At 43.6% G+C, this 25,347-nt stretch overlaps 1 protein-coding gene across 3 annotated transcripts in view; it reads left to right on the top strand.

The window, feature by feature from the left end:
• The window catches only part of SEPTIN9 (septin 9), a 992,168-nt gene that overhangs the window by 560,306 nt on the left and 406,515 nt on the right, over positions 1-25,347 (top strand). For all 3 annotated transcript variants that reach the window (XM_078654633.1, XM_078654635.1, XM_078654634.1), the window contains one exon: positions 24,239-24,886. In XM_078654633.1, coding sequence (XP_078510759.1) covers positions 24,239-24,886 — 648 coding nt within the window. The remainder of the gene's footprint in view (positions 1-24,238; positions 24,887-25,347) is intronic.

Raw genomic sequence — 25,347 nt, 5'->3', positions numbered from 1 at the left:
TAATAATAATACTGAAGTTTATATAGCGCAAAGAGCTACCTCACAAGGAGGTGTCCCGGCGCTTTGTAAGCAACAAGATAAACTAAGCAGTAACAAAAGCAGCATAAAAACAGATTACTGATTGAAAAGCCACGTCTTTAGTAGTTTCCTAAAGCAGGGCTCTGAGTTTGCATTATGAATGAAGAGTGGTAGGGCGTTCCACAATTTAGCAGTTCTCGCCGAAAAAGCTCTACCCCCGAGACGAGACTTCGCGAATCGGGGGACCGCGAGCAAATTCAGAGTATTCGAGCGCAGTGACTGCGCCTGCCTATATGGGGGAAATCTCAATTTAAGGGAGTTAGGGCACTTACCCTGCAGTGCTCGATAGGCCAAGGTCAAGGCCTTGGATTCAATCCTGCGTGTCACAGGCAACCAGTGCAGATTGCGCAGATGCGGAGAGACATGATGTCTAAAGGAATATGTTTGATCAGCCTCGTAGCTGCACTCTGCACAATCTGTAGTCGCTGGATCGCATACTTAGGCAGACCAAGATAGAGGCCATTAGCGTAGTCCAGCCTAGATGTTACGGTGGCATGGACTACTAATTTACGGCACTCTTCTGGCAATAGGTCCAGGAACTTTCGAAAATATCTTAGTTTATTTAGGCACCCCACCGATACCTGTTGGATATGAGCAGAAAAGGAGAGGTCGTCATCCCATCTCACCCCCAGATTTTTGGCCCTAGTGCTGGGGAGAGGTGGGGACCCCATTTCGGTAGGCCACCAGAGATCAGGCGAGGGCACAGGCCCCTTTCCAAAGAAGATCACCTCCGTTTTCCCTGCATTTAGTTTTAATTTATTCGTGTTTATCTAAATAGCGATGTCACAGAGACACCCCTTCAAATTGCTAAAGGCCTCCGCTGTCTGTTCTCGGTAGGAGAAGACCAGCTTTGTGTCATTGGCGTATGAAATCGATTTGGCACCCCAGTTAAAGTAAAGTAAAGTAAAGTAAAAAGAGGGGCTAGATAGACATTAAAAAGTAAGGGGCTTAGGGCTGAGCCCTGGGGAACACCACACCAAAGAGGTTTAGGTTTGGACGAAAAAGGGCATAGGGCGACTTTCTGAGATCGGGCACTCAGATAGGACTGCACCCAGGCCCGCACCTTCCCACCCAGGTCAATACTTTCCAATATCTGGAACTGCCTGGCGTGGTCGATCATGTCAAAAGCTGCAGATAGATCCAGGAGTACCAGCATTGCTGATGCCCCTGAATCTAGTGCCCATCTCACCGGCTCTGTAACCTCTATGAGGGCGGTCTCGGTGCTGAAACCAGGCCGAAAGCCTGACTGTGTTTCATGCAAGATATCATTGCTTTCAATGAAGGTGTTCAATTGGCGTTGTACTAGCTTCTCCAACATTTTCCCAGGCGCAGGTAGAAGCGAAATTGACCTGAGATTCCTAAAATCATCTGTGGCTCCATTTGGTTTCTTTTTCAGAGGAAGCAGTGTAGCATGCTTCCAACAATCAGGGAAAATTCCGGTCTCAAGGGAGGTGTTCCAGATATGGATGAGCATGTTTAGCACAAATGGCGAAAGCATTTTCCACAGTTTGGGGGGGCATGGTTCATCAGGCGCCCCCGATTTACATTTTTCAATCTGAAGCAGCGCCTCCTGCTGCGAGATTGGCAAGAAGCAGGAAAGCGATGGGGCCCACGCAGTGGCCGGAGAGGAATCTGCCTTCTCTGTCACGACAGAGACAGAGAACGTGTCATACACCTTTACGATTTTGTTATTGAAGAAGTTTAAAATATCTTCACACAAAGCCGGTGTCGAAATCAGTTCCGTCTCAATTGCTCTCTGCTTGAAAAAGGATTGAACTACCTTAAAAACTTCTTTGCTCGACTGGTCAGCTTTCTGAATGCAGGAAGCGAAAAATTTACTTTTAGCCAGTTTTATCGATTTATATAGATTTTTTAGGGCATTTTTATAGCTTGTCATTGCTATGTCGCTATATTTTAGTCTCCATTGTCATTCCAATCTCTTACAGCTCATTTTTTTTTCTTCTTTAAGCGCCTCTGAAAACCACGGTGCTGAGGGAAATTGTCTGCGAGTTAACATAATTTTTGCTGGAGCGACAGCTTCCACCGCCGCGGCAATCCACTGGTTCATTGCCAGGGCGTCATTGTTTGGGTCTGAGGTGAGGACCGGTGGGTCTCTATCTAAAATAGGGCCTAAGGTTTCAGCTGATAGATTAGTCCACTTCCTATTCAAAATAGACTGCTTGCCTCTGACCTGGCTTAAATTGGCCATTTTAACTGAAAATGGGATCTGATAATAAAACGAATTTCGTTGCACACACTGCATCACCAAATGCGATGCAGTGTGTGCAACGAAATTCGTTTTATTTATTTTTATGTTTACTTAACTTTTAAAGTCCGTAATCCTTACATTACTACCCCCCACCCTGCCCCTCCCCCTCCTCATGTCCCCGCCTGGCCGGTACACCCACTACCGGCCGCGGCTGAGTCCAGCCCTGGTTAAATCAATACATGTCAGTGACTTGTGAGCTGCACGCTCCAGGACAAAGTCAGTGTTTCAGAGAAAGCGGGGACTAAAATTTGTGGCAAAATAAATTAGACACCAGGAAGGTGTCCTACCTCAAGACAGCTAGAAAACTGCGTGGCTGGTCGACCATTGTGTTCGTTATGACAAATAAACAGGCGGGGGTTAGCGATAGAAGGAGTAGGCTGTTTGGCTTCCAATCGGAAATGCTAGGACTTGAAAAAAACGCCTGGTGGCCTGGAGTCAGAAACATAATATTAAAATAGAGTCACAAAGGGCGGAAATCATTTATTTATCAAATCAATGCCTTCGGGTGTGTTAGTTTAGTTGAAGTGCATCTGTACTACAACTCCAAAATGCATCATTTTGTTATTCATAACAGAGGGCTTGAGCTTGCACCCTTGGTGGCACAAAGTTAAATGATACAGTAGAAATAGCCGGAAAACACAAAGGAGTGCTGGATGGCAGTGGCTCAGAGCCCAAGGTAATGAAACTGCAAACTCATAATGTGAAACGTGAAATCTAGAAGCAAGATGCTATGGAAGGCATCTGAAATAATGAACAGACAGTCTCCCTTGAACCCGAGCACAGGTTGGATGGGTGAAGCAACGACAGCAAGGCAAGCCTTTGCTAAAGGTGATGTGTCCCAGAGAAGAGCCTCTATAGAGGGGGAGGGGCAAATGTATGGCTAGCAACATTGTATGTAGTGATGACACTTAGCCCCATATCAAATGTGGACAACTTTTCCAGTCCTTTGTATATATCATTGTCTCAGGTGGTGTGATCCGATGGAAGTAAATCAAGATAGGTCCAAGTATGTATCATGTGGTAAATGAAGGCCTCGTGTTGGAAATAAGTGGTCCTCGTGACTTGAAGTTGTATATGGATGGAATTGAGCCACTGGGTATCCAACAAGCTTGCCCCATGTCACCAGGGAGGTCTCAACCTGACCTGCTTCTTTTGAAAACAGCTGTACAAACTCTGTTTAGTGAAATGAAGCTTCAATATGGATTTTCTGCTGGTGAAACATAACTCACCACCTGTTGCATAATTCGAGTATAAGCAAAAAGGTGCCTGGTTCATGGATCAAAAGTTATAAGCGCTGCACCTGAGGATTAGATGCTATTGCTTAGTGAGACAGCCGAGCTCCTCAGCTCAGATGAGTCTTCTCTCCTGGATAATCCAAAAGTCACCACTTGTGTTTCCTCACCTTGTAGCACTGTTTTCTGGTCTCCATGTGATTTGGAAACCTTTCATATTTAGGAAAACTGTTCATTTCTGAGTTTTCAAGAAAACATTAACTGCATTATAAAGTCCCTACATAACTTCCAATACTTGGGAATGAGTAAGTGGGAGATTTGGAGAAATTAAACTGTGGAAAATAGTTTTCTCTTTAACTTGTATCTGGCTAGAGGAAGTAGAAAGTTAAAAGCAGGGCAAATTTACAATATCTAATTTTGATTGCTATATTCAGAAATTTGAACGTGTGAATATTTTGCTCAGATAGTGTTAAAATGCCCTGCTTTTGGACTAGGACAATGATTTTTGTCTAAAGTGGGAAACAAAACCTTAAACACGTAAATATAATTCAAACAGGGTGAAAGAGATACTTTCTTCCTTATTATGAAAATGTTTTCTTTTACTGGTTATCCAAATCTATGCCTAAATTACAAATATTGTTCTGAAAGCAACAGTTTTTTTCTGAAACTTTTCTCAAGGCAGCAGGTATTTGAAGACCATTTTGAAGACTTGTCACATTTTTTTTCAAGGTCTGATGGCTTCAATCCTATAATGTCTCCTAATGAGACATGAAATTAGTAGCTATGTAACGCACAACAGTGTATTATTGCCAGACTATTTCTGAAGTAAAATAGGTGCTCCCTCAAGCAATGTAGTGTGGATATAGGTTAAACCCAAAACGTAAGACAAGTTTGAAAACACAGGTGGGTTACAGAGAATAAAAGATGAAGTGTGCATATCTAGGCTTGTTTACTGCAGTGTGCTGCTTTTTATGTTTGTTACACAAACTAATTCTGTCTGGGAGATAGAAAGGTCAGTGCTGATAAAATGGGAATTCCATGCCTGCTTGCAAGACAAAATCTTAATCTGTCGCTCTGAAAAATGTTTACAATTTTGAACAGGACCTGCTGGCTCAGTTAAAGACACAATAACTGAATTATGTCAGCTCTGCCAAGTGTCACGCATTAGGCGTGACATTACCGCATTTCAGTGTGGTGTACCGCATCACCGCACTGAAATGCATTGTCACGCATTTTAATGCCACTGTCTCAGTCACTCTGCCAGCTGTACCAGCGCTGACAGGCTGCTAGCGCGCGTCGGTGCGTGTGACTTGCCAGCAGTCAGGCTCATTCAGTAAACAGTTAATGTACTTGTTGGCTGAGTTCAGCGCTTGCTACAATGTTACAATCTTTAGCCCTTCTGCTTGGCGGTACTGAAATTTCCGACTGGGGCGCCGTGCGGCTGTCACACAGTAGTGACTCATCACTTCACTGCCCAATGCTTACCCGGGGCGGGCCTGCTCTCAGAAGTGATTGCCGTGTATTGGCTGTGGCTGCGCGGGAAGAGGGGGGATATCATTCGTGACCTCATGTCCTGGAACAGGCAGGAAGTAAGTGAGGTCGGTCAGAAGCAGCGGGCATTTGACTAGAATTGTGCTGTCCGCATCCCTCTTAGCATCCGCGCCATAAACTCTGAGCGCGCTCCTGGCCTCCAACCTATGCATATTACCCGGCGTTGCATGCCAGACTGCAGCTCTTTGTCTGTCATGGCCGCGCATGAGAGAGGCCTCGGGGAAAGCTACCTGCAGTGCTGTGGGGTCGCAGCGGCTGTTCAACTCTTGTTCAGAGAAAGTATGAGACACGACTAGTGCCGGCTGCCTGTTAGACTACACAGAACAAGTACATTGGCCAGGCTGCCTACTGACACTGACTTCAGTAGTGTTGTTGTTCATGTCGTTCACTATGAAAACACTGAAGCGGCCGGCAAAACGGAATTACAGTGGTTCGCGGCCCTGCAGTCACTGCCTTGCTTTAAGTCGCTGCCTTAGTAATTATTGGAGCAGCCGTCCTCGCCACACCCCTGGGACTCTGCGGCCGGCCCGGCCCTAGTAAGTACCAACCTCTGTGAGCTTTAGTGACATGAAGTTTATGTGTTCGTACATTTTAAATAAATAGAATGCAGTACAATTTAGTTTGGAATTATTTAAAATCTGCCTTGAGAAGGATGCGCAAAGAGGAGCAAAGACAAGGGAATTAGGACTTGAGCTGACGTGTGATTATCTAATTCAAAGCTCGTAGGAGTGAGTCTATAGTCACTGGAGCAGATTTCTGCACTTTCTCTTCCGTCCGTCTGATTTGAACTGCAAGGTACACTTAATTTCCGCAGTCTGTTTCTTTTTTTTGGTGAAATCGTTGTGCTGCTGCCGCTCGTACTTAGCTGGCCGCGGTGTTCAGTCTGTGCACAGTGACTAAACAATACAAATATTGACCCCGACTAACAGACATAACTACCATTGTTGAGTTAACCACGATTATAACACCACTTAATAATGTTAGCAGCCCGGGCCTCTACCTGGTAGAGCGCTGCTGACAGTGTCTTGAGCCTTCTTCGGGCTCTTGTCGCGGTTTTGGTGCTGACCTCAGCTGGCTGCATTAGCAGCTGAGACCCCACGATTGTCTCAACTCTTTGTCACGTGACTGCTGCCTGCAGAACCTTCTGTGCCCGGTCCCTGTGCAGGTCATTTATATCCATCGCACGAACTGCCTGAACCCGTGTCTTGCTCGTCAAAACTGTTATCCTTAAATAGACAGTCAGTGCCTCGTGTGCATCCGGGGGGACTGGGCTTTGCCTTTTCATATCTTCTGCCAAGTGGCGCCTCTCACTGTACTCACGCAGTGATTGACTTCCGAGGCAAACACAACGGTGGGCGCCTGCTTAAAGTTTTGTTTTTCCACGCGCCCAACACTCCTGCTAGCGTCAAGAGTTACCTAGCCTCCGTCGGAGTTGGGGGATCGAGTGTGTCATTCTGGGAGCGTTCGATGCACCATGATTCTTTACTACTGGTTCCGGTACACAATCTGCAGTGTAGGGCTGCATGTCCTTCATATCATGTAGACAATACATGCAGCAAAGAATTAAGATTCATTTCATGACATCAAGCTGCTTATGGTATCTCCTAAAACCCTAACACACACACCCTGATTCCGTATGGTACAGCACCACTATAAACTAACCTGTGCCTGGTACTTGTAGTGCTCTTGCTTCAGCTACGGTTGTCTCCTTTCCATCAACAAAATACTGGCCAGTTGTTGTTTTAAAAGTCTGAAAGTCCCGTGTATCATATGAAAGATGAATTTAAACAAAATCATATACATTTATTTATAACATCACTTTTATGCCTTTGTTGCCTACAATTATTTACTAGGTATCGTTAAAGTAGCTCAAGCACATTTAAAAGTGCTTTATATTTATTGTTTGAAGTATGTACAGATAATGTATACAAATACTGCTTTCCTGATTTTGCTTATTTTTGTGCCAGCCGATACAGAAAAATACCAGTGGTGCAGGTAGAACACTGGCCAGGCCCCAACTCAAGCCTCGGCAGTCCCTCCTCTCGGAGCATTTCACCCTCAATTGGCACCAGGCCTGCAAGCACTGAACCGTTCCCTTGCCCTTCAGGTGTGCTGTGAGAGCAGGGTTGGGGCTGCAGGGCCTCGTGTCCGTCCCAGGTGAAGTGGAGCAGCCTTTCAAGGAAATGACATGACCCAGCCTGCTGTGAGACTGAGTGACCGTATATCTCCTTCTTGCACTCGCTATGCTGTAAGATTTGCTTTTTAGGCTAGTGTGCTGTTATGAAGGATCCAATCAATGAGATCATCTCAGCAGCTGCGGTGCCTGCCTTCCCTCTGTCACTGAGAACTACAGTCCCGTAGTCTGTCTTCAGTCATTGTCCTTCCATTGCAGGTGCTTTGCAGGAGTTTTAAGAATTTCTTAGTTTTTTGTTGCTCAAATGGGTGTAATTTGCGATATTTGTATTTTTCCCTCGTCTTTATTGCTTGATTTTGCTTGCGGGAAAGTGTCACCCATAGTCCTTGAAATGTCACTCATAATTACACTGAAATTATGAAAATGTCACTCATAGCAATCTGAAACCTTGGCAGCTATGTTATGTAGAAGAATATGCTACATACTTTAAGTTAATTATTCATTTTACCTAATACACGGTTTCATGCAGAATAAGGTGGCTGACCTTTGCCACATAATTTAGGCGGTCCTGCCACATAATTCGATTCTCTGGTAGCAGGTCATTCTGTGGGCTAGAATATCGGCCTACAATTCTTTGCATAGTGAACCATATCTGCATTGTGTTTGTTAAACAGAAGCTCGGACTGGGAAGACATTGTTTTCAATCTGGTTTACCTGCGCTGGGTCTTTGGGCACTCAAATATAGTATAATGTATAGTTTTACCATAAAACTTCATGTCAGTTGGTGGGGCACCACAATGCCAGTTCTGTGCTGTCATTTAACAAATCAGTACATTGTGGAAGTTGTAGTCTTGGTTCACTTCAATTAAACCATACAGATTAATTTACCTGCAAACTGAGGGCAAGGTGGGATGGGCCTCAGTGACGTGAAATCATGTTGTAAACCTGCCATGGTTTCAAGATGAAACAGCTTGTAATATGTAGTTCTACAAATGTATTTTCAGCAACCTCTGGAACTAAAGTGATGGCAGCTCTTCCTCCTGAAGCATATTTTGTGGAAAAAATAGTCCTGACCACTTTAGCACATGCAAAGATTGTGCTGCAATACAGTGCGGGACAGGGAGCTGCAGTGTTTTGCACAGATCAGACTCTAGCTTCCAACCATTATGTTAGAACATAGTCAAAGCCTCCTAGAGGTCTTCCCAAATTGACCATTCTGAAATTGTGGGCAAAAGATACATAGACTCATTAGCTTCACAGGAGTATCAATCATTTGGAGCCGTGCCAGATTTCATGGTGTCCGCATGGGGTGCAGTTATAAGTAAATAATCGAGATGGAAGTCATTTGTATTGTAAGTTATTTTCCTGAAAACGTGGATGGCTCTAGCCCTTGTGGACAAATATTGGTCAGCTGTGCTCTAAATGAACCCTGGGATTGGACCTAGAGGGTGTTGGAGAAAGCGGTGGGTGGCTATTATTTACGCTGTATCTTTCTGCGTGTATATGTGAGCCATGGTCACATCTCTGTACCTCAGTGCTCACAGTGTTGTACGTGTGTGAGATGGAGACTTGGACTGCTTCTCCCATGTAACACTTGTGTGTATATTGGACACACACTTCTGATATGGTGTAGTTTTTGTATGTGAGAATAAACGAGTGGTGCTGAACGTGCTATACTTATACTGTAGGTGAGAGAAGCTTTAATATTCCTCAAAATGATGTTCATTGTATCGGAGGGAAGCTTACACGATGCTTCCCAAAATAATGAGGTTTCCTGAGATTATGGCAATTTGGGGTTTTGTCTTTCAAAATAGAAAAATAGTGTGTGGCATATATTTATCTTCTTGATTGGTTTAAAAAAACGTAAAACATTGGGACAAATGTACTAACTTTAGAAAAAAGAGGTCACAATTTGCGGCTCTGCTTTTGGTGACCAGAAAGTTATTTTGCGAATCAACCTGTATACTTGTAGGTCGGTTTGCTAAAATAAGGAATTGTATTGAGTGGCAAGTGAATATTGATTAGGCAGGTCGCAATTTGCTCCTCACGGGCCATAACCACTAGGATGAATGCCTGCAAAGGGTCAACAGACTACTATCCCTGTGACTGCTTTTTGAAAAAGAAAGATTTGTCTTTAAAGCAGCTCAATGTACCTAAAGGAAACTGGACTGCTTTTATTAAAATAATAATAATTTAAAAAAAGTTTTCTCTTTCGAAATGTTTCAGCGAAAGCTGTCAGTGTTCACCTGGACCTCTGCCCACTCCCCCTGAAACATGTACCCCCAGTTTGAAAAGGGAAAGGGTTCCAAACAGGGACCCTTACCATATGGCAAGAAGTTACCACCTCCAAATGGCAGTCAGTAACTCATCAATAGTTTGCAACCAGAATTCCAGTCAAAAACCATTAATACAGAGGGTATCGATTACCTATTTGGAAGGGACACCCAGAACAAGCAGTGGTTCATACACCATATCTCAATATATTTTAGGAGTCAGTGAGGCTGTATTGACTCCTAAAATAGGTTTAGTACGCAGAGAAAACTTCATAGTAGTAACAAACCCACAAATATCATGAAGTGTAGGTTTTGCGACCGCTAAAGACTTTTGTGCATCTGGCCATAGTCCACGCGAGGTTTACTACTGAGGTTAGCGAACTTGAACTGCCCACTCGCAGGCGCAGTGTTTCCAGTGGGTTGCTCTCGCTGGTGGCCGTGCGGGCCGCTTCAGGTCTCTCCTTCAATAAAGAGCTCCTGAGAGCAGAGCAGGGGCTGGCAGTCTGTCCCTCTGCTCTCTCCATGACTGTGGCTGGCTGCAGGGAGGGAGCCGTGCCACGTGGAGCTGCACAGAGCACACAGCAGCTGCTTCTCATCGCATGGAACAGCTTTGAGGACAAGTACAGGGCGAGGGTCCGGCTGGGAGCGATGAGTACTGAGCGAGGGGTCCTGTGCATGCACACTGAGTACTGAACTGCACCCAAGCACTGGGAATTGTAAGCTTATACCTGAAATGGTAAAAGTGAAAGTACTAGAGAGAAAAGTATAGCTGGCTAATAAACAAGTTTGGCTAACAGTGTCACTCACAACCCAAGGCCCAGTTAGAAGCTGCATAAACAGTTGAAGTAGTGGTGAAAACACACCAGTCAGTAGTCATTTTGATTTATATGGTTCATATAGTGCTAAACCCACTCTCTTCCAAATTGCTTTTTTTAAATATCACACATTAATTCAACTATAAGTCCACAACCCAGTGTATTGTGATACTCCGTAGGCCAGTGGCATGCGTTTTTGGAATGCTCTGTCAGTTTTTTTTTAACTTTCTTTATTTGGGGGTTGATTAGGCACAATTTGCTACACATCATCAGACATCAGCAATTAACATGTAAGTAATGCTTATAAGTTCATGTGCAAATAACAGTGTGTGAGAGTCAGCAATTAATTCATTTATTTAGCCTCACACAGTCAGCCATGGCTGTGTGTGCATACTGCCCCAGTATCAATGTACAGCCCTTTATCCCCTTCCACCCAATAAAGGGTCGTTTGAACTGAAAAACAAACCCCCAATAGGAACTGTGGGAATCATGTTCAGTTGTATGCCATGTCAGTGATATTCAGATTTTGTCTTTCACTTTTTATATTTGAACTTTGCGATTTTTTTCAGTATTTTTCTATTCTGGATTACGTCAGATTTTGTCATGTTGTGCAGTGTTGTTACATAACTCTTTTTCCTGTGGTACTAGTCTTTCTCAATGTATAATGTATTATGGAGTCTGTGCAGCAGGCATCTGGCATCAATAATTGGTGCTTAACTCCTGTTTAAGTGCCTATGCCTGATTCTTCTGTTCTGACTCACTTGTTGGCTGATTGGTTGACTGACAACATTTATGAAGCTTGAGGTATCTAGTTGTTCCATGACAAGTATGGGTAGCTGTTTTTCTTTGCACTGCAAGAATAAAACAAAGAGCAACTATTCTTGCCACACAAGACAAAATAAGAGTGTTTCACTTAATAACCAAAAACATTAATTTAAACTCTGAAGACATACCGAGTATGAATGTGTATGGTGGTTCTTACCAAACAGCACATTATTATTAGCTACAAGACAATAAAAGAAATTGGTATGAAAGCACATAAGAAATTTTTTTCTCACAAGAAGTCTGGTGACAAACAACAAGCAATAGGTTAACATAATTTATCATAAAAAACAACAGTTCACTGGTTTTGGAAAGTGTCAGGTTGGCTACAGCTCTCATTCCTAGGACAGACCACCAGTGACTGGTCTGTCGGCTCACACTGGCACATGCTAACAAGGATGGCTTAAAGGCTGACTGTCGAGGACTCTCTTCTGTGATGCATTTATGAACGTTTTGGTCTTTACATAGCACAAACCTAGGGAGCAACAGACGGCTGTACATTGTGTGGGGCGTTGATAGATGACCGAGATCAGGTTCCTCAAGGGGGACTTACACTCGCGAGGGCCTTGCCCAGAAAGTGGGCTTTCGGGGATTATGTGGTGGGGAGTGTGAGATGGTACAGGGTTCAGAACTCAGCTCAGGTTCCTTCCTGCAGACAGAGTAGCATGCCACAACCTCAAGTCCAGGTAGGATTTGCTTGTGTTAAGTTGCAGTATTTAGTATACACACTAAGTCACCAAAGCCTTTCGATATTAGGAAGCTACTCTATCTTATATTATTAGGGAGTATCCATGTTTGCAACTAAACAAAGCAATTTGTGATTGTCCTCCTATCATAGGGGGGGAAAAAGGCTGCTCCACATTATTACTGTATGAACTGAAAGGCATGTCCAGGGCCACAGGAATTATTTGCATTTGCGGTCCTTTCCACATACTTCTGGATGTACGCACTTGCCACGTAATCCAGCATCTGATTTATAATTACCATATTTCAATAACAAAAATTGTTTCTAACTTAAAAAGGTCAAAGTTTTTTTAAAACCTGAAAAATCTGCTGCCACACTGTAGGAGGCCTTTTCCAGAGAATAACTGGCCAGCTGGGGTTATTTGTTGCATCCCAAGATTTGACTAGAGAGTCACACAGTTTGGTCCTCGACTGCTGTATAGTTCCAGTCGACTTGTGCATGTCCACCTAGTCTCACTCCTAAAAGAAAGAATCTCTGGAAGGTCTTGGTGGACTGGAAGCCAGTGAAGCTTTGTTAAGCCTGGAAACTACATTTCACAGTAGCCTGCACCAGCCACAAGACGAGCAACAGCATCCTGCTGCCTTTGTCATCTTCTGATCAAATTTCAAAGACCATAGTTCGGGTGTTAAACAAACGCAATTTGCGAAGGGCTCTATGATGAGGTCATCCTGTCGGTGTGACTCAGGAAGGAAAAATAATGTTCTTCGAAGAAGCCATGACTGGCAAAGACAAGAGGCCGATGCACACAAATACTTTGTATTTACAAAGCCATTGCTGCTGACTTCGAAGTCTGGATTCACAATGCACAAAAGTGTATTGCGATTCGTAAGGGATAATAAAAGTTGCAATGGTGTAAGCCTTGCAAACCCTCGTGATTTACAAGGGAACATGGACAGATGAGGGGCGCCCTCCCATGCTGTTCACTAGGAAATGCACAAGTGTTCTGTGACTCTTCGCAGTCGCAATGCATATAATGATTAAAAGCTGCACATTGTATAAGGTTAAAGATTCACTGCCTGTGCAGGCTGCAGACATTGCCGTGTTGCATTCACAATCTGCCACCGTTTGTTGCATTGTAATCCCTCTCCCTACACTCGGCCAGGGCGACAATGCAGACACATTGTGAGTGCGACCCTGAGACGGAGGTCTGTGCACCAAACAACAAGGCGATGAAAGGACTGGGGGCTGCTATCCAGTCTACTGTGCTCACCCACAGTGCCACTCTAGACAGAGACCAGCCTGTGCCGATCAGTCTTGGTCCTGTGCCAGGAAGGTCTTATCCCTTGGGTCACTACTGTCCCCTTGGTTCACTACTTTCCGCTTGTTTCACTACTTTCCCCTTGGGTCACTACTTTCCCCTTGGTTCACTACTTTTCACAATGCATTAGAAGCCGATTCCTTCCTCATTAATGTTCAGGAGGAAGGTGGATTGGGGCATCATTTTCTGGCGTGGCATTCGCAATACCAGAGCTTTGAGCGTGCCATGCTCTGCAAATTGAAAGGTTGGTTGCAGCACAATTCAAAAATGCTGCTTCGACCAGCTTTTATGAGTCAGGCCTACATTTGGAGATGGCCTTAGTCTATCTTTGCGGTAAAATGATGTCATCCGGCTGAATGCCAGATGAATAACTTCTTCAACTAGCGGTCAATACACTAAGTCAGATGTCCAAAGCTGTGTTTTGCCTCCAAAGAGGTGGACATCTCGTTTAACTTAAGGCAGTTTACATGCCATCCAGTTACAAATATCTATCAAAACAGGACCCAGGGCCGGCTTTAGAGCAGTGCGACCGGTGCGGCCGCACTGGTCGCTAACCTGTGGAAGGGTTGCTGACCTCAGGGTGGGCGCAGTGTTTAGCAGAACCTTATGATTGGAGAGACAAGGGACACTTTTGCCCGGTGGTAGTGAGAGAATCTGACGAGACGTTCATGGGAAGTGGGGGCGCCAAAAATGATTGTCGCACCGGGGGCCACAAGCACTAAAGCCGGCCCTGACAGGACCGTACATTGGAGGGAGATTAACAGATGTCTAGAGGGAAATAATTTGCGCGGGTGAAAGAGAGACTAACGTCTTTAATCAAAGTGGCTAGAGGGTTGACATGAATTCAAGAGAACCAAGAAGAAATGCAACAACTCATGAGCCCTGCCCCTACCCCATGTCCACTAGTTGGTTGACCCAAATAGTGCGGTCAAAAGCATTGACCGCCTTATAAATTCTACTATGATGAATTAAAGGGTATTGTCTGGGTACCAGAAGTGAATGTGAAGTGCAAATGCAGAACAGTCGATGTCAACGGTGGATGGTAAAAGAAAGAGAAGTAAAAACAATGCCAGGAAGAGTAGAATAGGAGGTTAAGCTTACGACTAAAGAAGATCCAATTATGGCAATAATGAAATGGATAGGAAAGAGGTAGCAGGTATGCTCTTTCTTTTGAGGCCATGGTGTGCTCTTCATTTTTTACTCGGGGTGCATCAGAGCATGATCGTGATGCAGGCATCTAGTTTACAGCTATGATTCACTGCGCCTACTCTCTTTGCTGGCACTGCCAGTAGTTTACTGATTACACTTGTCTTTTTTAATCCTGCACTACTACCGTGTCTCTCAAAGTAGCACAAAATGACATCTTTGTACTATGCACAACATAAAAACATCATAACTTCCCTTCCTTCCACTTGTGCAAACCACTCTCCACAAATGTACTACTACCCAGTTTTTTGTCCTGTTACAGTTTTTTTGTGACTGGTACAATAAGCATGACATGGTCTCAGCGACTCTTAGAAGCATGAGCAGTCATGGTGTAGGACACTTAGCGGCATGAGATGTGTTTCACAACTTTGGGTACTTCATTCTAATCCAGAGTGAATGCCTGAACTGAGAATGCCCTTCAACCCATTAACTAAATGGCATTATCTAGTCATTCCTATTCATCAAATCTGTTCATCTTTTCTTGTATATTTATCCAATAATCAATTTGTTTTGGAATCATGACCTTTTATCGTCCAGTTGCAAATCCAACTAGGTTCAAATAAAAACATGGCCGGCTCCTTTCCCTGATGGAGGGTTTGTGGCGGCTGCTCCCTCATACTCATGCACCTGTTTCTCTATGTGACTTAATTCACCTTTCGACGATCATTACGGACAGTGGTAGGTCTGGTTTTCTTTTTTCGCCTCAGCCATTCATTGTAAATCATTTGCTGTTTCACCCATTGTTTCATTCCTCTGCTGAGAAACAGTCAATAGCACGGCTGCTTATAGGCATCTTCCACTCAATCTCTTCTTCAGTTTTGTGGGCCTGATCTATGGGATGTCTTATAAGTAAGGCTTCCAGTTTTCCATTTTTTAAAACAAAAAAATTACATTTCCAGTCACAATTCGATGAGATAAATCACAGTACATGGTTATAGTCACACTTGTCACCGTTGTACAATATATAATAAGTATAGTAATGTAGCAAACTCTATGGCATTACAGTATCTTCCGAACAGCTGGGGGGTTCATAGATATTGTCATGGTAGCTATTCCATTTGCTCCATATGTCAATCCATTTCAGTTTTCCATTTTTACACACAAATCCTGTTGGTGTAGTTAACCAGATTAACCTTGCACGATTTGATGAGTGAGATCAGTGGGCTCATATAAATATTGAAAAGCATGGGACTAATTTAAAACCCTTGTGGGATGTCATGTTTGATGTCCCTATATTCAAAACAGAATGGAGTGCGATACACAGCCTGCTGTCTGTCGGAGAGATAAGAATACAGCCTCTTTGCCACTATGCCCCCAACTCCAATTGAGGAAGGGCTGTGCAGGAGAATGCCATGTTTGGCCATATCAAAATCTGTAGTCAGATCTAACAAGATTAGTGCGACTGTGTGACCCTTGGCTGCTTGCATTCTAAGTTCATCCATGATTGTGAGCAGTGCAGTTTCAGTTCCATGACCTGGGCGAAACCCAAATTGCTCGTCCTCCAATATTTGGTTTGCTTCTAGAAAATAGGTTACTGTTTTACTAACAAAGCATGCCAGGATTTTCACAGGGTATGGTAATAGAGCTATTGGCATGTAATTATTTAGAGATGTGGGATCTAAGGATGGCTTTTTCAAGAGCAGAGTAACTATTGCTCTTTCCAGGGCCTGTAACCATTCAGCTGTTCGGGAATTGGCAAAACATTTGCCACAGCTGTGGAAAGAGTTCACCCGCAAGTTCTTTCCAAATCCATTGAGGTAATAGATTCTGAGGAGATCCACAGGATATGGTCATGGCCAAATCTCTCATGTTGTCCCCTGTTTAGTTCTCTGAATGTTCTAGCACATTTATCTTCCCCAGTCGAGCAGGTTTCACAAGTGCAATATATAGGTAGGATGTCGACTTGAGATATATGTCCACCTGAAAGGGTCAGGGTCGGTGAAGTGGTCCTCCTGAGACCCTCTATTATATTAGTGATTTTCTCCTCAAAGAATATTGCCAAATTGTCACAACATGATTTTTTAGACATTGCGGTTTGGACAGTTCTTGCATTATTTTAAAAACGCATCTAGCGCTTTTGGGTGCTGCCAAGATAGCGCTAGAGTAGTATTCCGCTTTAACTCTGAAGATCTCCACCTTATATTTTCATATGGCATCTTTTAAAGCTAATTTATCATTTTCCTCATAAAGCTTCCACCATTTCCTCTCTGCTATTTTACAGCACATTTTAAATTATTTAAGCTCTGCTCTGTAGCAAGGGGCTGAGGGTCTCTGTGAATTCTTTAATAGGGACAATCTGATCTAGGGTGGCTATAATACTGTTCCCAAATTCTAGATAGTTTTCTTTCACTGACCTATTCATTTAAATAGAGAAAGAAGTATTAAACAGAGGTTTAGCCTTGGATAATTTAAGAAGTTTGTTCCATGCTCTGTCACAGCACCTGGCATCAGGAGGTATTTTTTGCAAGACCGTTTATTTGTTTTGTAGAGAGAAATTCACCAGAAAGTGATGTGTCCAACACAGCAAAAGTATATTCCCTATGGAGGCGAGATTCTGGGTGGAAAAGATCAAATCTAAGATATGTCCATCTTGGTGAGTCAGGTCTGTCACTAATTGTTGCAATCCTAAATTGAATCGAGGAGGTTCTTTTAGGGCGTGTCCCGGTTCTCCCACAGACCATAGGTTGATGTCACCAGGAATTATAAATCTAGAATAAGCCAAGATCATGATTCAGAAAATATCAATAAGGGTGTGTAGGTAGGGGCTAGATGGGCCTGGCGGATGATAGCACAGAGTACCTGTGAGTGATTGGCCCTTACCATCTTTAAGAGAAAACCCCAGAGTTCAGGGGCCGCTATTTCACCTAAGTTAAGTGCAGCAAACTACCATTTCTCTTTGAAAATCGGCCCCACTCCCCCCTTCTTCTGGACCAAAGGTTTATGAAAGACCTAGTAGCCTGGCGGGCAGGCTAGTCCCAATTCGACATCTGAGTCGAGGGAAGTCCAGGTTTCCGTTAAAAAAAAACACATTACATTTCCTTAAATAACTGCATAAATTAACATGTTTGTGTGCCATTATCCAAATATTTTCATGTGGTTTTATAGTTTTATTATATTTGGCTGACACATGTGCCAATCACCAGCATCAAAGTATGAGTGCACATTTATTGGTTAAATAAATGTGGAAACATATACGAGTTACTGCTTCATTTATTCATAAAGCACAAAATAAATATGGATAAATACAGATAAAGTGGCCCAAAAATAAATATCGATAAATACAGATGGACATTTAAAAAAAGAAATACTATAAAACCGAGAGTCCTACTTATAAGCTACGGAGAGCTCCTTGAACTGGACCAAAGTAAGGACTGGCAGTGCAGTCGCATTAAGAAGGGCCCCATATGATCTTGTCTTGGAGAGATTGTGCTGCTCTTACCGTTTATCTAATCACAGCCCCTCCTCTCAGTTCCAAGTGAAAACATACTGTAAAACATCTTTGGATAAAACACACTTCAAAATGTAAAGGTGCCAAAATCTTGACTGTACATAATTAGTACCTACAGTTATGTTTGACCTGCGTTTAATTGCTAAATCCAGTCAAACACACTGCTGGAACTCCCAATGTCGTATTTGGAGAAAAGTGTATTTATGTGCACGTAAAATTTTGTGTGTGGAGAAATTTATGGAAAGTCAATACTTTAAAAGTCTACATTTTGGAAGATTTTCTTGCAAAATATATTTTTGGAAAGTAGGTGTTCACATGCAACCTCACCGCTGACAAGATATACCGGTCTATACATCGACATTCTGCACTACCCCTTCCGGTTCTGCCACTCACATTTATCCACTAATTTATTTCTACAGCTGCTATTTGAAGAGAACCGGTTTCCTAACCAACAAAGATCAACAAGATATACTGCTTCAGGGGACTTGCTATTGTGAATTAGGGGAATGTAAATTCTAGGAATAATGGGAACTATAGGTTTTCTAAAAGACAGGTTGTTAGATTGTCACCAATTAAAAGAATAACTTAACATGCCTGAAAGTTCCAAAAGAGCGTGGGCCGGGCTGCGCCTATAAAAATATGGAATGTCCCTCTTTAAACCTTGTAGTTCAGTGTGTATGTCACTGGCAAATCCCAGCATTGCAGAAATAATTTGATATGTTGTGCTCCCCACCTGTCTCCTTCAAGTAATTCCTTCACTCAGTGGAACTAGACTGCACACAGCCATGAGCGGTGCCTCCCTCCTCAAATGAATTGTACCTGGCCCCTGATACAAAGCTTCACTGCCCCGTCCCGTACTGAAGAAATCATTCGGCTTTCTAAAAGTCCTGGACAACTACTGACTCATTCCCAATCTAATGACTCATTCCCAATCTAACCAATCCAAACATAATCCTGGAAAGGGAGACCAAGGGTCAGCTCCAGCAGTATAGAGGGCTGAATACACGATGCACAACATCCAGTATGGGTTAAGGCCATTTGAGAGGAGCTCATGGAAATAAGAAAATCGCCCTTCATTCTCCTCGACCTACCGGAAGCGTACAATAGTGTGGACTATGTCATAATGCTGGACGCCATTACACCTTTTTGTTTTCATTTATGTTTGCTGCTGTAAATACTTGATTGATTCCAATATATGGTTGATTCTACACTGCCCATATGTTTGGTTGTTCTAAACAAAAGGTGTGTGCTACTACTGTGTAATATATGTATTGAGTCAGTAGTATATTTGTTGCAGTACATAATATATCGAATGTATTATTTGTTTCTCGTTTTTTGATAAAACTGGACTAAATGAAATATTTATCAAATACTAATTTATGAGAAATTCCCTGACTGTTGAATACTTTGTTCACACATGTGACGATTTGAAATATTAAGTTATAGATAAATGATTCCTCAAGGGACATTTGTATTTTGTTATGGAAAGGTTTCAGGAAAGGGTTGAAAAGTTCGATTTGCTTTGAACTGATCCATTCCTTCATTTCAAACCACCACCACCAACAGGTTCGAATAGATTCATTGGAAACTGATCATGCAAGATGCCAAATGGACCTCCATAGGGATCATCACCATACTGCCTGTTCCTCAACATATATGCGTACCCTTTGGCACAGCTCCTTGATCAGTGTCAGGTGAAGCTCCGAATGTATGTGGACAACATCCACATTCATTTCCAGTTGAGAGGCCGGCCCTCGAACCAGGCCGGCATGTGCACATGCCAGGACCATATACTGCACTGGGTGAAATTTGTCTTCTCATTCAATGGAAACAAGATCTTCGTGCTGGGTGGACAGGATTCCAACTCTGTACCATTCAAGTGGCCGTCCGACATCCACCGTGAAAAACCACCCTGCAAAATGCGAAGAGTCTGGGAGTCCTAGTCAACTTACCTCAGCAGCCTTCACCAAACCAATGAACATGCAGCTCTCCGTGCTGCAGAATATCCATAGAGCCGTCACTTTTGATTACCCGCTTGAGCGAATAAGAGCCCTGGTTATGGCATGGCTTCACTATTGTAAAGTCATTTACCTGTTAGAAACTAGCACTGAAAGTGCCCCACATCCGAGATAAAGAGTGTTGGTGCCCAAAGCTCTGGTCAGAAGCCTGCGACCAGGGTTATTAATTGTCGGCGCAAGGAATACCAAGGCTGGTAGCCATAAATCCTCCTCATGCATCCACTACCACACACTCCCTGCCCTTTATCTCTCTCTTGCAGTGGTCCGTTTTCTCTCCTTTGTCATGTTTTCCGCCGTCTTTCTCTCTTTCTGTCTTTGCAAATTGTGTGTTTTTCCCTTTCTTGCTTTCAGAAAATATCTGATGCTTAAAAAATAAGTGCTTGTCCGCAAAAAAATAAGTGCCAATGCCCCCATTTTTTTTTAGCTTTTTAAAAAAAAGTTTTTCATAGCACTAGCTAGACCTGAAGGTATCAGAGCGCTTTACATGTTATGTGACTGTGCTTACTCTAGCTACATGGGAGGATGTGTGTTGGTAACCACCGGCTCAAATTAAGCACTTCCTCCTAATAAAGGCCATATCTGCAAATTCTGGGCAGTGCACTTTTAATGCATTTAAAATGCAGTCTTAACACATTATAAATGGGGTAATGCTGCATTACACCTCATGTATGTTAGAAAAAAACCTATAACTATGGATAATATGTCACTGAATCATAGTAGTATTACAGCATCAGAAGCTTGTCACGCCATCACTGTGAATATCACGTGGACGACTAAACACTGTGAGCATCACTCATAGTCGTTGATTCTGTGGTGGGCTTACATTCCTGGTGGTCCTGCGAAAAGCATAGGCGATGGTGAGTTTGGTGACTACCATGGGAGGTTACCCGCACTGAAAGCCTCATAGGGAAATGTAATTATTGTAAAACACCTATGAATGAGATCATATTGGGAGGGAGGGGTTGGGGGGGGAGAGCAAACCACACAGTTTTTGTGTGAAAAAGGCCGCTTTATTAGAACAGGTGCACATCACAATTTAAAGTACCTTGGCAAACGCCTTTCAAAACTAAGCCTCACTAAGTATAACCAACTCCTTAACCCCATCTCTCTCCCCCACCCCTACTACATATCATGAACCCGTCCCCATCCAGCATTACAACATTACAAAAACTTTAATTCAAAGCAATACACATATAATCCTATAAATGCAAACATCACTTATCCAAACTCCCCTGCCTGACCCTTCTCAACTTACGATCACCCCACCTCGGCCGGAAAACCCCAAACCATCAACCTGCCTAAACAATCACTATCTAAGACCCAACTTTAGAATAAACCACCAAAATACATCCAAAACCTTTCAAAATTCAACTAAACCCTGCGCCGCACCTGCTCTAAGCGACTGAACAAAAACCTACCCTGCACACCTGAAACCAACAAAGAGGCCTATTAGGAAAGCTGAGGGAAACATTTTTAAGAAAACGCCAATAACGAAAAAAGCCTCATGAAAAAAGGCTAAAAAAGAGGGAGGGGGGTGGGGAAAAACGTTTCTACCTAAAGCTCCCAGCCACCAGGTCACCAAAGACAAAATGGTGGCCGGGAGCAGTAGCCCAACGAATTTAAACGTTGGGCTACCTTTGGGCTACAAAAACAAGCCCAAAACAAAATGCCCGTCGTGGACTGCCTAAACCCCGCCCCTCCCAAACAGCCTGGGGGGGGGGGACTCCCTACGGTCGTCCACCCCCTAAGTCCACCTTGGCAACATTGTGAGTAAGGAAAAGTACAGCCTCAAAGCAACATGGAGGCTTATTGGCACCAGAGTACTTCTCTGAATATTTAGTTTCACTTTCTTTATTGTGCCACATGTTTGTTGATTGATTGGAGTTGTTGATAAGTGTTCTACTTGGAATGCTCTATTCTGGTCCTCTTGTGTCACATGCCTTGGTAAGCCTTGGTGAGTAATAGTTCTTAGTGAGTCTGGGTATCAACAGGAGTAGAGCTCAGTACCAAAGAACTAAGATACTGAATATCACTACGTGTGTTACTCCAAGAGAGCTTGAGTAGTAAGTCAAGCACTCAGTGAGTTATGTGCCAAGCAGAGCCCTCAGCAGCTCACGGTCCTATCAGGAGCAGAGGTCTGAGTGACTCTGGGTTTTAACTCTGGTCTCTGAGTGTATCTGGACTTTAAGAGCAGAGCCCTGAATAGCTCTGGGGTTCCTAATAGCAATCCCTTGAGTGACCTTTTATATTCAGAACCGGGGCAGAACTGCCCCTGGTTCTGGTAGTAGAGCGCATCGCGGCTCTCTGTGTCTAACCATTTCCAAGATGTCCACACTCGAAACAAACTTCACCATCGAAGAAAGACTCTTGAAAACACTTATAAAATATGCCAGTATTTACTATAACTCCAAATGAGTTGTCATAACTGCAAAACTGGCCTGGATTTATGTTGTAAAAAGCGCTATAAAATGGAGTTTATTAAAGCAGCTGACTATGATGAGGCTTTATTATACCAGACAATACTCAGATGCCATATATTCTGCTCCATACATCGGTGGGCCCAGCAATGAGTGGAGCATCCCCTATGGCACTGCAGTGCTGTGAGAGTTACACCGTTGCACTACACTGCCATCCGCCATTATATCTACAGGACCCAGTATTTTAAATTGTAATATTTTCTCATGCATAGTATTGCTAATATCTTGGGTTGAGGACAGCCGCGGCCCCTCCAGGTAAGAGCAGTGGGGCGGTGGGGCCATGTGGGGGGTATTTTGAGGGACGATGCCGAGGGAAATGTAATTAATTAATTAATTTTCCCTTGTCATCGTCCGTTGAAATACCTCCCACCTGGTCCCACCTAGACGGGCCGTGGCTGGTTGAGGAGGAGGGTTGAGTACTCTTCCTACTAGGTTGCCACACTCACTTGGTTAGGCAAATCCGATTCTTTATAAAACAGCTGTGAGTTAGGTGCGATAACACCATTGACGTTACTCCTTGTCTGAAAAGTGTCCTAGTGCGCCATCTGTTGGCTGCCTAATAGACAATAGACACGTGGTCAACTTGTCTCATGCCATGGAGTTGATTTCCACCCAATCCTTTGGTTTCCACCAACGGCACCAAGGATGCTGTTATGCCAGGACTTGTAGGTTCAAAGTTAGAATAAGAAAAATGTAACTATACACCTCAGCGGGATTAGTTCTGTTGACTAAAATGGTTTGGTCGAATACATGCTATAATGCAATTTGTTGTCAGCTGGTCTAATGTCATGTTGGTGACTATGGGCCAATCCAGTGGTTTTTTTCTTTCGTTTTTCCACTTTCACCATTCTGAGTATGGGCATGCCTGGCATGGGTTGGTTGGAAAGACAGGACATGCTAAAGCTACTCTCTTGACTTAGGGCCAGGTGATGGCTATACATCATCAGTAGCTCCAAAAAATATGTTTTCCTTAGGCGGACAGAGGAGCTGAAATTAATTTTAGGTCACATGTGGTGGCATCATTCTACCTACATTGTAGTGGTTTTGAAAAATCCTGGTGTTACAAGAGGAGTTATTGACAGTTTGGTTTGTAAACTGGGATGGAGGTCGCACAATCTCTGGTTATCAAGCACAACGTATTTAGTAAATTCTGGCGCTCTATCTTACACCACTTTATCATCAGGTACTTGTAGCACTGTGGAACTGCATTTAAATGTGGAAAAATGCAACTGAGCTCCCAACTCCTTTCCTCCCACCCACTTTCTCGTGGGCTGTCATATACCTGTGTTTAAAACAGTACAGCTTCAATCAATGTTTTTTCTTCTTTGAAAATGTTAATGGACTGTTTGTAAAGTAAGTGAAATCGGCAGGGCAGACTCTTCAGTTCTTATGTTTACTTAATCCTCTTAATACAGCAAGGGGGAGGACAGGGTGCTCAGATCAGCCACAGTTTAATCACTACATGGTTTACAGAATTTGCGCTCTCTAAATCTACATTCACTCCCAAAATCTTAATTTTGGACGATTTTAGACTTTTAATACAGGGACTCAACTTTTGAAGCACTTAATATAGTGGCTTCCTCACACAAAATAATAAGTGACGCTCAATCAAAAAGTGCCACAATAACATCAAATGTGATATTGATTTAGTTGGGCCTGGCTGAATACTAGCGAGAGAATTCAGGTCTGAGATCGCAAGGCCAGTGAGTGGGACCTAGCATATTTCTATGAAGGAGTTGTCTTGAAGTAATGAATTGTGCAGGGCATGGACTAGATGTTGAATGCTAGGAGTCTGGAGATAGTGCAATCACTCTCTTATGTTATGTAATGTTTGTAGATTAACATTGTCTCCATAGAAAAAGCGATAGAAAAGTGACAATGGATATTAACATATCTCTCTTTAATCTTTCAGCGTTGAAAAGGTCTTTTGAGGTTGAAGAGGTAGACCAGTCACCAAATTCTACTGGTCCACCCAGACGGACTCCCAATCCACTTCTGAGGTCAACCGTGTCTACACAGAAGTTCCAGGAGATCGGGGCAAGAAATTCAGAAGCCAGACATGTGGACATATCTGGCCAGAAGTCTCCCAAGCCATCGCTAAGGCGCGTTGAGCTCAGCAGCCCAAAGGCCCCGGAGCCAATGTCCCGACGGACCGAGATCTCCATCGACATCTCTTCAAAGCAGGTGGAAAACTCCAGCTCTGGCCTCTCCAGGTTCGGCCTCAAAAGGAGTGAGGCGACGGGGCATAAACCGCCAGAGCCCATCCCCAGGAGGACTGAGGTGACTCTTGGGAAACCCCAGGATCTGCCACTCCGTAGAGTGGACTCCCCAGGCTCCAAAATACCTGAGGTGTCTCAACGGAAAGCCGAGACTCCTGTGGCCCCTCCAGCTGAAATCCTTCCAAAGAGGGTGGAAATACAGGTGGCAAAGACGTATGAGGCTCCTGCTACACCCGTCAGGCAGCTGGAAAACTCTCTGCACTCCCCAACCAATCAACAACTTCATGTGGACATCAAGCCCCAACCGGCCATGGTAGACATCTTGGCGATCAGTCCAGACGGTGAGTCTAGTGGTGGCAAGTCCACGCTAACTTTAATTGTCATTAGAGAGTGGGACCGTATAGTGAATCCAACAAAGAGAGCAAGGGTAGTCTCAGAGAGAAGCCGCCTCATGGCGGAGACCATGAGAGAGGATGCTTCAGGAAGAAGCAAAGAGATGAGCAGAGCAGACAGTGGTGGAGAAGCGATTGGTGATTTGCAAATGATGGTAGAAACAGAGAATTTTTTGGCGCATAGTGGTCTCCAGATAGATTTCATTGCATTGCTGTCTACATTCGTCTATTGTTACTGGTAGAAAGTATTGCGTGTGGTTTGCATAAGGTAGATTTATTGGCTATCGTTGTTTTTGCCTCAGCGGGGGCTCATGCTTTTAAGATGATGTAAGCGCTGTGAAGCTCATTTATGGCTCTTGCAGGTTCATGTCTGGTTTTGCATTTTGGACGATGTATGTTATATTCATTGC

This window comes from Lissotriton helveticus, chromosome 7 (genome assembly GCF_964261635.1).
Source record: "Lissotriton helveticus chromosome 7, aLisHel1.1, whole genome shotgun sequence".
NCBI classification, from domain to species: Eukaryota; Metazoa; Chordata; class Amphibia; order Caudata; family Salamandridae; genus Lissotriton; species Lissotriton helveticus.
Note: the sequence above shows the minus strand (reverse complement) of the source record. Positions and strands in the feature narration are given on the sequence as shown.